This window comes from Sparus aurata, chromosome 16 (genome assembly GCF_900880675.1).
Source record: "Sparus aurata chromosome 16, fSpaAur1.1, whole genome shotgun sequence".
NCBI classification, from domain to species: domain Eukaryota; kingdom Metazoa; phylum Chordata; class Actinopteri; order Spariformes; family Sparidae; genus Sparus; species Sparus aurata.
Genome location: NC_044202.1, coordinates 5,922,971 through 5,937,126, shown reverse-complemented (window position 1 = coordinate 5,937,126; position 14,156 = coordinate 5,922,971). Strand labels below are relative to the sequence as shown.

General features: G+C 44.3%; 3 protein-coding genes across 5 annotated transcripts in view; 2 read left to right on the top strand and 1 right to left on the bottom strand.

Moving 5' to 3' along the window:
* Window positions 1-5,164, top strand: part of LOC115597715 (uncharacterized) — a 19,209-nt gene extending 14,045 nt beyond the window's left edge. Inside the window, exons 35-46 of the mRNA XM_030443917.1 lie at window positions 58-167; window positions 286-435; window positions 612-659; window positions 1,101-1,268; window positions 1,373-1,525; window positions 1,621-1,755; window positions 1,998-2,150; window positions 2,775-2,984; window positions 3,737-3,857; window positions 3,975-4,037; window positions 4,258-4,409; window positions 4,754-5,164. Coding sequence (XP_030299777.1) covers window positions 58-167; window positions 286-435; window positions 612-659; window positions 1,101-1,268; window positions 1,373-1,525; window positions 1,621-1,755; window positions 1,998-2,150; window positions 2,775-2,984; window positions 3,737-3,857; window positions 3,975-4,037; window positions 4,258-4,409; window positions 4,754-4,807 — 1,517 coding nt within the window. The 3' untranslated portion in view covers window positions 4,808-5,164. The remainder of the gene's footprint in view (window positions 1-57; window positions 168-285; window positions 436-611; window positions 660-1,100; window positions 1,269-1,372; window positions 1,526-1,620; window positions 1,756-1,997; window positions 2,151-2,774; window positions 2,985-3,736; window positions 3,858-3,974; window positions 4,038-4,257; window positions 4,410-4,753) is intronic.
* zbtb24 (zinc finger and BTB domain containing 24) lies at window positions 2,424-9,977 on the bottom strand. The gene is made up of 8 exons (XM_030443923.1): window positions 9,832-9,977; window positions 8,059-8,894; window positions 7,387-7,554; window positions 7,215-7,298; window positions 7,037-7,120; window positions 6,853-6,934; window positions 4,062-6,301; window positions 2,424-3,654 (listed from the first exon to the last, which is right to left on the bottom strand). The coding sequence occupies exons 1-7, from the start codon at window positions 9,957-9,959 to the stop codon at window positions 5,428-5,430; spliced, it is 2,256 nt and encodes a 751-aa protein (XP_030299783.1). The 5' UTR covers window positions 9,960-9,977; the 3' UTR covers window positions 2,424-3,654; window positions 4,062-5,427.
* ddo (D-aspartate oxidase) lies at window positions 9,866-14,156 on the top strand. 3 transcript variants are annotated; one of them, XM_030443925.1, is made up of 5 exons: window positions 9,866-10,250; window positions 12,391-12,585; window positions 12,671-12,779; window positions 12,874-13,050; window positions 13,173-14,156. In XM_030443925.1, the coding sequence occupies exons 2-5, from the start codon at window positions 12,414-12,416 to the stop codon at window positions 13,729-13,731; spliced, it is 1,017 nt and encodes a 338-aa protein (XP_030299785.1). In that variant the 5' UTR covers window positions 9,866-10,250; window positions 12,391-12,413; the 3' UTR covers window positions 13,732-14,156. The 3 variants fall into 3 exon arrangements, with proteins under 3 accessions (XP_030299785.1, XP_030299784.1, XP_030299786.1); XM_030443924.1 differs by having other exon boundaries at window positions 9,868-10,250; window positions 12,354-12,585; XM_030443926.1 differs by lacking the exons at window positions 9,866-10,250; window positions 12,671-12,779 and having other exon boundaries at window positions 12,459-12,585.

Here is a 14,156-nt window from a genome sequence, read left to right as displayed (position 1 = left end):
CTTTTTATAGTCCGATTATGGAATTGCAGGCATGATAGAAGTATTCTGCGTGTTCAGATCTGTGGAGGAAAGCACCCCTGAAGTACAGTCTGTCTCCTGAGAGGCCGCAGATAGTCGAGACGTTCATCCAGCAGCTGATGGAGAAAGCTGAGGAGGCGGAGGGACAGGTGCTCTGACACACAGTTACTACATTATCTTCCTGTAAAAACCTACTAATAACACACTGTAACTGTACTTTTTGAAGTACTCACGAGCAATAACCCTCCTGAGCGTCTCCTCTTCCAGGTGAGGGTCCCTCAGGATCGCCTCCAGCGGTGTCTCACTCAGCTCGGCTGCTCCCTGATGGAGCGAGAGCGTCGCAGCTTCCTGCTTTACTCCCAGTTTTATGAGCAGATCCTGCAGCAGGAGACTCAGCTGCTGCGTCAGAGGGAACAGGTGCACCACACACACAGCACAGTGTTTAACTGAAGCAAGTTTTAAACCTCCTGTAGGTGTCACCGGGTGTTTTCAGTAGCACGTGTGACCTGTCGCGTAGATCTGTGGCTCACAGAATCCTCACTGCATCACTCTTTAACGTGTCGTATGATTTTCTTTTCCATTTTCAACCTCAGGATCTGAAGAATTGCACCGACCCCGAGACGAGCAGCGCTCACAACGAGGTTATGACTCTTTAAATTACAAATGAAGTTGATGTCATGATGTGTGTCATGTAATCAAAGCCGGGTTAAATGGATAGATTACTGCAGGCACGGTTTGATACTTGGTGAACAAACAAAATTACTGAAATGTTTGATAATCAAAATATTCATTAATTTAGTATTATTTTCCCTTATAAGAAACGTATAATTAATGCTGTGTGTTTAGAAAACATTAAAATAAAGTTAATATTAGAAGTTCTTGAATATATTTTTTATTTTTTAATCATTATTTCAAGTAGACATTTCTTTTCTCCTCCGTCTGGGTCCCCTTGTGGCAATAAGGCCCTCAACATGTGCGCCCAGATTATCTATGCCTGCAAAAGTCATATCCTAAAAATGAACTAGAATCGTGATAAATAAAAAATATGCAGCTATATCTTCTGTTGTGTTGCCGTCCGACAGGTGGCTGCTGTTTGTCGCGGGCTGATGCTGGAGGTCTCGGCGCTGCGGGCTCGGGTCGCTCACCTGGAGCAGGAGAAGAGTTCTCTGGCGGAGAAGCTCGGTCTCACATTCAAAGAGCGCTACGACCCTCTGGTCCGACACCTGTTCTCCACCTGCATCCAGCTCAAGGTGGGAAATAAGATCCTTTACCAATTTCTACGTCTTCTACCTCTTCTGTACTCTTCGAGCCGTCAAAGTCTAACATTCGTCCTCCGTGCATGTTTGCACCTCAGGCCAGGCTCGACGAGTACCGCCGACAGATGGAGCAGGATGTGAGCGAGAGGGTGAACAGAGTCAGAGGCGAAGGCGTGGACAGAATTATAAAACTCAAGAAGACGTACGGCTGCACCAGAGACGACGACGGACTCACCCTCACACAAGTAAAGGTACGGTAAGGCAGACAGAGCGAGAGTTTGGACTGACAATCAAACCCCCCTGTGTTCATTTTGATAACATCAGTTTGTTCTACGTGTTTTATTAGAAAGAAGAAGTCCATGAGTTGCAGCTGGAGAGCAGGCGGCTGGCTGCTGTGCTGTGTAAGCTGAAGGCTCTGAGCAGCTGGAGGCGGCTGGTCGACCAGGAGAAACTTCACCGACAGCTGCTTCAGACTCAGCAGGTCAGCCGCACAATCACCAACGCTCACAACTCAGATTCATCCTCAGCAGGAGGACGACGACAGCAAAGTGCTTTAGATTGACTTGACACCAATCCTTACCAATCAAGATGGCCAATAACTGATATTTGTAACTGAAAATCTCGAGGTGAAAGTTTAAAATAGCCAGTGATAGAAATGCTGTTTGGGAACGCGGACACATTATCTCAGTGAGTAACGATAATAACATTTCTCCTGGTGTCCAGAGGGAGATTATCAGCCGCACCGAGGCTCTCAGAGTAAAGATGACCTCAGAGGAGGAGGTGGTGCTCCTGCAGGAGGAGCTGGAGGCTGCCAGGAAGGCGCTGGCTCGCTGTCAGGCCGAGTGCAGCAGCACCAAGAGGCAGCTCAGCAGGAAGGTACACAGAGTCTCCTCCACACTGCAGAGGCCCAAACACAGACCATACTCACATTTCTAATTTAGGTTCTTAAAAAATATTGTGTAAATTCACCAAACTGTTGATGTAAATTTGACATGAACTTGATTTACACAGTGTTTCTTACAACTCAGCTTAATGGGTTTAGTTGCACAAGTACTTATAGTTCATTCTTGTTCTGTAAATGTCAGCAAATTGTGAAAAAAACATCCATCACAATATCCCAAATCCAACAGTCATGTCTTCACACAGTTGAAAACTTAGACATTCAGTTTACTGTCAGAGAAGAGTGAGATGACCAGGAAACAGTCCAAGAAAAGAAGCATGATCAAAACTGTTGTACATACATTTTCTTTTTTAACAGCTCAATTCAACCTAAGCGACAAAATGTGAAGTAGAGAAGGCTGCAGACTGAATTCATGTGGCTGAAGTCTTTATTTTGAACCACCTTCCACATCTTTACTCACACTTACGTTTTAGATCTCGCTTCTATAGCTCTACATTCGTGGAAACCTTTACAATAAAGTTTTGAATGACCCTGATATCAAACGCTGGGAGGATTATAAAGCCGTGGGTGTTTTTCAACTAACACCCACTGATCCACAGACAGAGGAGCTCCAGGTGTCCAGGCATCAGTCGGCTCAGGAGGCCCGCAGCAGGCAGGAGCTGGACGGCTATCGAGTGCAGCGGCTGGAACAAATGAGAGCCGACGTGGAGGACAGAGAGAGGCAGCTCAGGGAGCTCAGCCAGCAGCTGGACAGAGGCAGCAGGATGAACCAGCTACAGCGACAACGCAGCGCCAAAGAGATCCGACAGGTCTGTAAATGATCCTCATGACTCGTGAGTGTGAGCAAATTTACTGCCCGGGAGATTTGAACTCTGCTGTCAGACAAATCATGACATCGGCAAATCTTTTTTTCTGTCGTGAGATACTGAAAAATGCCAGCTTTGTATTAGTGAGTTAGGTAACACCTATATTAACCATCATTCGTTTAAGGTAAATTTATAGATAATTGAACTTTAGTTGACGGTTATTTCACTCTTCGACAACACTATAAGGCTTTATAAACCATTTATTAAACAATCGTTACGGTTTATAAACTTTAGTTGCAACTTTACAATAAATAACTCCACTGGTTTCAAAAAGAGAGTCCTACTCTATGTGAGCTTATGAGAAAATGACCCCACTTCACACTTGATTTATTACTTATTATTCATTTTGTAAATTGTGATCCCATTTAGAGGAAAATAAACTATTGCGTTGTGAAAGGAATGTCTGTAAAACGGTGGATTTTGTGCGTCACTCGAAATCTCACTCAAGACCGCAGGTGTCAACCTCATGGTGGCGCTAGAGAAAAAGTAAAAGAGTCTGGATTGTTCCTCCTCTGGAATCCATGAATGCCTGTGGAAAGTTTCATGGCAATGCGTCAGAGAGTTGATGAAAGTTTTGGTGGTGGACGAACCAACTGAAGCCAGAGACATACCACTGAAAAGAAAACAAAAAAAACTTTAAGTTCAACTGATGAAAGGACTCTTGTGACTTCATGTTTTCTGCTGCGTGGCCGTAGGCGAGGGGGCAGCTGCAACACGAGCTCGGCCTCAAACACAAAGCCTTCGAGCAGGTGGAGAAACTGCAGAGCCAGGTGAACGACATGGAGGCGGCTCTCTCCAGGAGCAACTCGACGGCAGGTACGGACCAGAACAGAGGAGCGGTCTGATGGGAGACTCCTTGTGCCCGTTTCTCCGTTTCAAATGATCTGACTTGACATTTAACTCCTAATTCTCTCTGCGTCTGTTCCATCACAGGGCAAAGCAGGACTTATTACACGCTGTCAGTCAGCAGATTGAGCACCAGAGGTCCCTCAGCAGGTACTGCACCCACTTTAATCTCACCTTCATCTCAGAGCGGTGAAGTGATAATCCACAAAGAAATCACATCTTGCGAGTTAAACCTCGATTTCTATCTGCTCGCGCCGGCTCAGGAGTCGAATTAAAGCCATCATGTAACTCCTAACTCTTCGCGATGACATTTCAAATTCCATCACAGATTGTATTTCGGAGCTCGGCGTCTGTTCTATTTGCGTCTCAGGTCTACAGCGGGCCGGTCGCCAGCGGTCCGCCCCGCAGCTTGGCAGCCTCACAAACCACGCCACACTTCAGGACCTTGCCGCGGAGCCAAGACACCAGAGAGCCGAAACAGCCAGGAGCCGCTCTATCACGAGAATAGACCGGCCGAAAGCAGTGAGTGAGCCAGAGCAGCACAGAGGACCGTGTTTTAACAAGTTCAGCTAAAGTTTAAACCTTGAAAAGTGCTGAAGTTAAATTTAAAGACAAGACTGCAGCGTAAGCCCAAAGTACAAAAAGACCCACAATAAGTATTTATTTATTATTTTTGCATGTTAAGTTGGGAGTTCTAGTGAAATACAGTGATGAGACTTTGTGAGACTTCTATTTTTTGTAATATTATGATTGTATTCTTTAAAAAAAAAACAGGTTTAACAGTGTTATGAAGTTGTCATGTCAGTGAGGCTGCTGTTAGTGTCCACCATCAACATTCAAATCAGCCTTTGTTGTTGTTGTTTCAGGGTCCGGCTCGCCTGCGTGCCCCGACTGCTGAGGCGACCCTACCAGACCTGTGAGCGTTACCGCAGGGCTGTTCTGTAAAGCAGCACCGACTTGTTTAACAAGTTCAGGTGCCGTTTGACACGCAGAGCGCTCTGTGGTGTCTGGGCCGACTTGCTGATTACACCAGGTCTCAGTTATGTTACTTTAAAAGCTAAAACACAAACCTCGGACGGGGTTTGACTCGTTTTCATTCATGAACACCTTTTTATTATCTAGTATTTTTATCCACCAGCCATAAACCGCACGTGTCTTCTCTTCAAAAGCACCGTGCAGCACCGTTACCATATGTCAGTCCCACATGTTCACGTATCATTCAGTAATTATGAGATCATTTCTACCAATCGAAAATAAAATGTTGTAGTCTCTCTTGATTGTATTCTAGCACTCTATTTTCCTCAGAGCATGTTTGCCAAATGTGTCGCTACTCTCAGATTTTCCTTGGAGACAAAGCGACACATTAACTTGTAGAAAAAAGGTCCTGCTTTGACTGTTATTATGGGATGCGTTGGAAGGTGGTTGACAGAAAATGTAAAAATAGAATTGGCAGGGAAACTTGATCCTTACTACGATACCTTAGTTCCTCCATTATCAATGTGAACTGTAGCAGCATTGTCAGTCTGAATCCAGCCCACGCTCAGCTGTCCTGCGGCAGCCCGGTGGTGTACAGGTAGGACACGGTCCCTGCCTGGATCTGGAACGTCTGTCCCTGGATGTGGTGGCTGGAGATCTGCTCGCTGGTCTGGCTGATGGAGATGGGCTGGCTGCTCTGGCTGCTGATGTGAATGGCCTGGCTGTGCTGCTCCCTGCTCGTCTGTGAGCTCTCCGGAGCGACGGCCAGCGGCTGGATCTGGTGGTGCGTCAACCGCAGGTGCTGGACGGGTCGCTGTCCTATCTGAAGGGGCTGCGGGGGGGCGTGATGGGCCTGTAGCTGCTCCATCGCTTCTTTACTCAGGGTGATGACGTGCATCTGCTCAGGCTGGTGCGTCATCTGGCCCTCCAGCATGCTGATAGTCTGAATCTGAGGGCTCTGCTCCACCACGCCGCCCTGAGCGACCAGAGCCACGTTCTGCACGCTTCCTGACGACTGGGTGAGGAGGGCGAGTCTGGAGTGGGCCGACTCTGTCGTCCCACCCTCTGTGGTGATGATGCTGATCTCCTGGTCCTGAGCTGGCACAAAGTTGATGTTGTCCACGTCTGCCGTCACCACCAGCTGGATCTCCTGCTCAGAGCTGGTGGGCAGCTGGTACGGCTGCAGCTGCAGGATGTTACGCACCTCCTCCGGCGCTGCCGCGGCGTCCCCGGCATCTGATGAGGATTCTGTCGATGCAGCTCTTTCCTTGTTGTGAGACTTCATGTGCGTTCTCAGATTGTCTGCGCGGGTGAATGAAAGGCTGCAGAAGGAGCAGGTGAAGGGTTTCTTTCCCGAGTGAGAGGTGACGTGTCGTCGTCTTGCGCTCGGGTCTGAGAACGATTTGTTGCAGATGTTGCAGTGATACGGCTTCTCGCCTCTGCAAAAAAAAAAGACATTTTGACTTTAAGTGCGTTTTGAATTGGAAATGGCGAGAGTCAATGTTTTCTTAAGATTTGTGTGTAGGATTTTTCTGGCACCTAACTGTGAGGCTGCAGATTGCAAACCACTGAATATACCTGCAAGCAGTAACAATAAGCTGCAATATGCAATTCACACTCCAGGTCTTTGTTCATTGTCTTGTCTGTAGTTTAGTGTTTTATTGTGATGTCTTGTCAGTAGATAAGATAATAAATGTTTGATCCATGAAGGTTTTCTGTACTTTGACATTCTTGCTCTTTTGTTGCTGCCATCATGCACACCGTGATATATTATTGCAGGTCGACAGATTAAAAGTAGTTTGTGTAATAACTTATTAGCACCATGTTACAATAACATTCCCCAAATTTGATCTATAATTAACTATATTTTCATTTTGATCATTTTCACTGATGCAGAATGGGATTGTCAAGCACACAGACCGACAAACACCGTCATGAAAATGATACAATCCCCCTCCCCCTCCCCCTCCCAAATATATTTATTTCTTACCTGTGAATTCTTATATGAGTCTGCAGAGTGCTCTTGGTCGTAAAACACTTCCCGCAGATCTCACAGGTGAAAGGCTTCTCACCTGTAAGGACATTATTAAAGTCATCAGCTGGCAGTCAGTCATTATCTGTTGAAGTGGCTCAGAAATGATTTACAGAGCTGTTTCAGCCTCGTCTGATTTTACCTGTGTGAGTTCTCAGGTGCTTTTTCAGCTGAGCCGTGTCCAAAAACTTGTGATGGCACTGAGCGCACTCCGGTAACGATTTGCCTTCAATTAAATCCAATAAAGGAGACGTTATTCAGCCTTTAAGAGCGACTGCATCACAATTAACCTGCTGCTGTTGAAGTGACGTGATTCTCACCTGTGTGAACTCTGAAGTGGCTTTTTAGCTGCCTCTTCTGACTGAACGTCTTTCCGCATTTCTCACAGCTGAACGACTTCTTTCCTACAGAAATGCAGGTTAAGAGAGACCATTTAAGTCCAAGCACAGAAAACAAAAGAGCCGAAACGACGAACTCCGGCCAGATTCTAACCTTCGTGGAGGTTCATGTGCTCCATCAGGGTGTGTTTGGAGGAGAGCGCTTTGGAGCAGACGGAACACACGTACGGCTTTTCTCCGGTGTGTATGCGCTGGTGAGACAGCAGAGCGTGCTTCTGGGTGAAACTGTTCCCACAATCCAGGCAGCGAAAAGGCTTCTCTCCTAAAAGAGAAAATGAAGACAGTTTAGGAACGGCATCACCGAAGAGAACGTGATATAAATCGGTGACTACGATTACATGCACACTAACATTCCTCTCTGACTTGGAAACAGCCGAGCAGGAACGCCGTCTTTTTCAGAACAAAGGCAAAAACGGAAATATTTGTGCATGTAAACGTAGACAATGTTGAGAGACAGGTGCTTCAACATCTGCAATGAATGGTACACATGTAAGATAAACCCCAGTCAGCAACCTACCTCTGTAACACACAGGTAGATATTTACTCTTCACCTGAGAGCTGCCAGCACAACATCAGCTATCTCTCACTGTCCACTGTCTCACTGTTTTACATGCGCACCTCTTCCTTATTAAAGGATAATTCTGGTTTATTAAGAATAATTAAGTCAGAGCTATGAAAATAAGAACAAATGTGTAATAAACTGTGATCATCCTTTTGTGGAGGGGAAGGTGTGATCTTGAATCTTGAACCAAACAGAGCAGATTACCTGTGTGAGTCCTCTGGTGAATCTTGAGAAACAGGTGATTTTTGAACACTTTGTCACATTCGTCACATCGGGCCTCAGTGTCGGGGTATTTCCTCCTCCTGCCGCTCTTCACAGGCTCTTTGCCTCCCGCTGTGTCGCTGCCCACCTTGTAGCCCTCGTATTTTACTGGAGGACGGATTTTGCGTTTGCTCTGCCGGTGGGCTGCTGGGTTATAATCTGCATCTTTAGGTGTCACCACATCATCACAGTTTATATCACCAGCTTGGGCCTCTTCTGAACTCTCATACGGTGCACATCTGTCTTCCGGCTCCGTCAGAGGCAGATACACGTTTTTCTTTGGTCGTCCTCTTTTGCGTTTCAACAGATCTGGCGCCTCGGCTACAGCTGCTTTCCCCTCGTCACCTCTGACCTCTGCAGCAGAGCGTTTGAGTTCAGTTAGCACCTTCACCAGGTCGTTGACCTCCATAAGACGAGCCGTGGCCAGTAGCTGCTCTGTGGTGCTCTCCTCCACACGCACCTGGGCACTGTAGATGAACTCCAGCACTGCTGCAAACATCCTCGCTGCCATACCCTCCAGCCTGTAGGTCGGCTGGCTGATGCGATCCTCTGCCGTGAACATGAGGGAGAAATACTCGCTGCTCGCTGCCAGCAGGGCCTTGTGGGCCTTGAAGTGCACGTCCTCCACAACGAGAGTGATGTCGCACAGCAGGTCTCTTTTCCTGAGCTTGTCGAATTTGCTCAGGATGCTCTGCTGATGTGAATCTGAGCGGACGGCCATGAGTGAGGAAGTCCTGGCTGTTGCTTTCTGTGACATCTCACAACGATCACTTCTGTTCCTGTCGGATGGAAAAAAGAAACTCTCCATCAAAACAAGGTTACAGTTCAGAGGACTTACAAATACCTCTCAGATCAGTTTCAACCCATTTCATTTGTTGGTACTTACAGTATTTATTCCTGTCTTTGCAAAAGTTTAATCAAATGTAATATTTCCTGGCTTGACGGGGGGCGTAAGATGTGAAATACATCTCATGTCATGTTTGTTGTTGTGATCTTAAAATTGGGATGGTGCATGTTCTGTTACCAAACACTGATACATTAACTGTCTTGTTGTAATTTGTTCTGCCGGCTTGTTTCTTTATGTGAATGTTTTTGTTGTTGTTGTGTAAGTTAGTTGTGTGTTCCTGGTCAGGACTCTCTTGTGAAAGACATTTTGAGTCTCAATGGCAACGCTCCTGTAAAAATAGATAAAGTAAAACAAGGAGATGCCTTTAAAATGCTTATCTGAACTGTCAAAAACCAACCTCATGTTATAAGTTAAGTAAGAAAGTTATCAATTAATCTTCACACTTTGAAAAGCTAGAGATAAGACTGTGTTTGGCTTTTTTTTTTTCCTAATAAATGACCCATTTTCACCATTTCTTAAATTTATTACAACACTTGCACGTGCTACAACATACTATATTTTCCACAAATATTGTGTGCAGTGTACGTATTCTGTACTGTTAATCACATCCAGACAAAGTTTCCTGGCTGATGTTTGGTCTCTGAACTACATAAACCTTCTGCAGGGATGTTAGCAAACAAGCTAACTCAACACCCTCTCACACAGTGCGCTCGCAGCTCGCCAGAAACGGGCCACAACTGGCACAAACAGCTAAATAACGACTTAAACGAACCACAGTAGAGTAATATGTATGTTTGTGACAGGACCCGATGGGTGGAAGCGCTCAGAACCGCGGTGTAATTTAATATAGTGAGCTTTTAGGACCTTACCTTTTACCACCGCGGCACGGAGGACGTGAACGTGACTTATCGCGAGAGCTGACGAGATTCACGCACCGCCGAGGTGCAGCAGCCCCCCCATACATCTCCATGTATCCCTGCATGTACACAGAGCGCATACCTTCACGTTTTACAGGACAAACACAAGCGTTTACTGCACGGAATATACATTTAATGAGCTATTTTCTCTGCGGATGTTAATTTAAATGTCAGCACAGTCAGAAGAAAGCGTCAGCTCAAAGATGATATTATTGCCTTTTGTTTATTTATAGTAAATAACAGTTGTCACTGCAGAGGAGACTTCGTTTAGGACCTGAACGCTGTGTAAAGACGGACAGAGCAGACATTTATTTAGCTCTGTGCAGAGGAAACAGGACAAAGTGTTCAGCATTACCGGCAGGTGAAGTGAGGTGAGTGAGTTTTACTTTGACTGTAGTGAAATAAATCTTGTTCTCACTACCTGTTTTTGCAAACCTGAAATGCTTGTACTGTATTGTAAAATGTGGTTTATCACACCATAATATGAACCTGAGATCAATAATGACAGGTGACTTACGTTAAACACATTGTTTTGGACAATTTTGATGCACTTCACTTGAGTAATTCTATTTTTATGCTGCTTTAAATAAGGAGCAGACATACAGAAGGAAATATGGTACTTTTCATTCCACTATATTTATTTAAGATAAAATAAGATATAGAGCTTGATTCATCCTGAAGGACATTATTGTGTCAGAGACTGCTACAAGCATTCACAGTACAATGGAAAAACTAACAACCAGTGGGTTCAGTTTAAGACAATAAAAAGTCATAAATATTATAAAACTTGTATAATAGAGTTCTATTTTTACAATAGAAGTAAGACAATTCCCTTAGCAAAACGTAGTTTATTCAAGTATACTTATTTTATACTAAAACTGAGGCAGTATACTTGAAGTGTACTTTTTATATACTACATTTTATATACTTAAGAAAAGTATAGTGAAGTATACTTGGCTTATACTGAAAAGTATAAAGAATAGTCTAAGACTAAGTACATTAATACTTAGACTTATACTTTAATACTAAAGCTTATACTTGTACTTTAGTATACTGTGGACTGTGGCGCAAAGACTCTTGGGTATTCTGTTGTTGTTGGTGTAATTATGGTTTGTGAATGTGTTTGTGAATAAGATGATGTGTAAGATGGTTGCGGGTTAATTCACATCCTTGTTCTGTGGTTAAATTGTGTCGAATTAACAAAGATGATAAAAATGTTGGCACCGTGAGTGAAGGGGTGTTTTCCAGGAGAAACTTCCCGTCTGTTCAGCTGTGGGTATGTATGGTAATAAATGGTGGATCTCTTGCTAAAGCTTGTCACATTGCAAGTGGTAATACTTTCAATATCTTGATGTAAGTACAGAAAAAGGTTGACTTATTGAGTTGTGCTTACATTTAATTTAGCAGAATAAAAGTGTTTTTTACTACACACATTTGCCTTGAGGTATTACCCCTGTTATAAACTTACATGTTAATAAACTAAAATGTGGACTAGAAGTATATACTATTAGTACACTAGTAGTATATAGAGGAGTGTACTTGTATACTTGAAAGTGTACTTCTGTAAACTTAAAATGACCTTATAAAGTATACTTAAAGTATACTTTTATAAACTTAAAATGTTCCAATTTAGTCCGAAGAAGTATTAAATTAGTATACTTTCTAGTATGCTACAAGTACATGGTCCATAGTATACTTCCTATACTTGTACTTATACTCAAGCATACTTCATAAAATGAATTTCAAGTATACTACTTTTTGCTAAGGGAAGTTAGAGTGAACTAAAAAAACGTTCTGCTGCAGAATGACTATTTCTACTCTTGATACTTTCAATTTAATTAATAACTCACTGATAAAAGTTGCTTTTACATTGTTGTATAGCTACTTTTACTTTTATGTCATTTGAATTTCTATAATTCTGTCTCCTTCTTGTCTTGTCACACTTGTCACACAGTGTTGCAAAAATACATGAGAAAAAATAACAATGTTGTGTTAAAATATTACTTTGGTGAGAGTCAATCAGAACAATAGTACTTGAGTAATATTAAGAGAGTATCTGATATGTGTCAAAAGTAATACATTTTTTTTTATTTGAATCGGATTTCCAATTAAATTAAATTAAAAATACGCTGCTTTGGCTCTGATGCAGCATGTAGTCAGCAATTAAACTATAAGTTGTCAAATACATTTTTTAGAGTAAAAGTTCAATTTTTTCTTCCCATATTTGTAGCAGAGTGGAAGTATGAAGTCGCAGAAAATGGAAATACGCAGGTAAAATACCTAATTACATTCAGTCACTGTCTGCAACATTATGACATCGAATTAAACCTCCAATGAGTGACTGGCTGTGTCCCAGTTTACAGCGTGTTATGTAATTAATTATTGAATCAGGCTTTGTCTCACTGATCTTTGGACCGTGCGGTTATTTCAGATGTTGAGGCTCGTAGTTGTGGATTAACTTTTTCATTACAAAGGTTGTCGAGCAGCGTCCGACACGGTTCTGTCCTCCAGGTTGAGTCTCCGGCCTGTCCAGGATGAGACGCGTCAGGGTTTGCGTGGTGGGAGCAGGCGTGATCGGCTTCTCCACCGCCGTCTGCGTCGCCGAGGCTCTTCCCTTCTGCTCCGTCACGCTGCTGGCCGACAAGTTCAGTCCGGACACCACCAGCGATGGAGCTGCTGGGATCCTGTTTGCTGCAAAGTTTCCAGGTGTGCAACAATCTCTCGGACATTCTTACATTTTAACACACGTAACATTGGCTTTGCATGTTAAAAAGTACAATTTCTCTGTCAGATATTCCTTTGGAAAGACAAAAACGCTGGTTCAAGGACAGCTTTGATCACCTGTTGGACATTGCTCAATCCCAACACTCACCTGAAGCTGGAGTCATGCTGAGCTCTGGGTAACAGTTGTTCTGTAGTGCTATAAAAAAGGGCCGAACGCTCCGCCAGGTAACTCTAACGACTTATTTTTCTTTGATTTGATTTGTCTTCCAGCTGGCAAATCTTCAAGGAGGTTCCAGCCGATAAGAAGCCCTTCTGGGCAGATTCTGTGATCGGCTTTCGATTCATGACGGAGGGGGAACTGAAGAGGTTTCCGGATCACAACTTCGGCCAGGCGTTCACCACCATAAAATGTGAATGTTCCAGCTACCTGCCGTGGCTCGAGAAGAGGTTTGTCTTCTTTATGGAAGTCTCTTGTTACATATACAATATTGATGATAATAATAAGAAAGAGGCGATTACTTGACTTCATCCTTGCTGACATAAACTCTTGTCATACCTGTTGTGTTTAGGTTCAGAGCAGCTGGAGGCAGCGTGGAGCAGAGGAAGATCGACAGTCTTCAGGAGCTGAGCAGCAGCTACGACATCATCGTCAACTGCTCCGGCCTGGGCTCCAAAACGCTGGTGCATGACAACCAGGTGTACCCGGTCAGAGGCCAGGTCCTCAAGGTGGAGGCCCCCTGGCTGCAGCACTTCATCAGGGATGGAGACGGTAAGACCTACATCTACCCCGGCATCCACGGCGTCACCGTGGGCGGCACGAGGCAGGAGCAGGACTGGAGACTACAAGTGGACGACGGGGACACCAGGAGCATCCTGGAGCGCTGCGGCAGCCTGGAGCCGTCGCTCAGCAAAGCCAGAGTTCTCAGCAAGTGGGTCGGCTTGAGGCCGAGCAGGAGGAACCCGAGGGTGGAGAGGGAGATGGTGAAGCTGCAGGGTCGCAGGGTGGCCGTGGTCCACAACTACGGTCACGGAGGGTGGGGAGTCACCCTCGCCTGGGGCACGGCCCTGGACGCACTGGGGCTGGTCAGGCAGTGCCTTGATGACATGCGGCTACAGGCTAAACTATGAGTAATATACTTAGAGATAACACTGAATCATAACACAGACAGGCAGAGGGTTAAACTACTGACAGACAACAAATCAAAACCTCAGTGAAAATCTGAAGGAGTTGCACCAGATTTTACATTTAACACAGTTTGTGTGAAGTAATGATTAATATGAAGAATGCAGAGATAACAGTGATGATTCATTGGCACTCGTGATGAGAGAACGCTGCTCTTTAATTTCTGCTTTGTGCCAGTAACAGCTGCCTGTAACTACAGAGACGATCAACTCAGTTCAAACAGACCTCAGTTTATTTTTGTCAACGGTGATTAAAAGCCATGTGAGCGTATTTTACAATGTATATAGAAAAGAAAGCTGTATTAATTAAATTAATAAACAGGAGAATACTGTACACAACGCACTGATATGAAATAAACAATTTGTGAGAC

Bases quoted from the DNA above. Each gene is read 5' to 3' on its own strand.
- zbtb24 (XM_030443923.1), bottom strand. From the start codon at position 9,959: ATGCGCTCTGTGTACATGCAGGGATACATGGAGATGTATGGGGGGGCT. The intron at 7,299-7,386 runs GTTAGAATCTGG...GCATTTCTGTAG, and splicing joins GCACATGAACCTCCACGAAG to GAAAGAAGTCGTTCAGCTGT. The intron at 6,302-6,852 runs GTAAGAAATAAA...TTTTTTTTGCAG, and splicing joins ACTCATATAAGAATTCACAG to AGGCGAGAAGCCGTATCACT.
- ddo (XM_030443925.1), top strand. From the start codon at position 12,414: ATGAGACGCGTCAGGGTTTGCGTGGTGGGAGCAGGCGTGATCGGCTTC. The intron at 12,586-12,670 runs GTGTGCAACAAT...TTTCTCTGTCAG, and splicing joins GTTTGCTGCAAAGTTTCCAG to ATATTCCTTTGGAAAGACAA. The intron at 12,780-12,873 runs GTAACAGTTGTT...TTTGTCTTCCAG, and splicing joins GGAGTCATGCTGAGCTCTGG to CTGGCAAATCTTCAAGGAGG.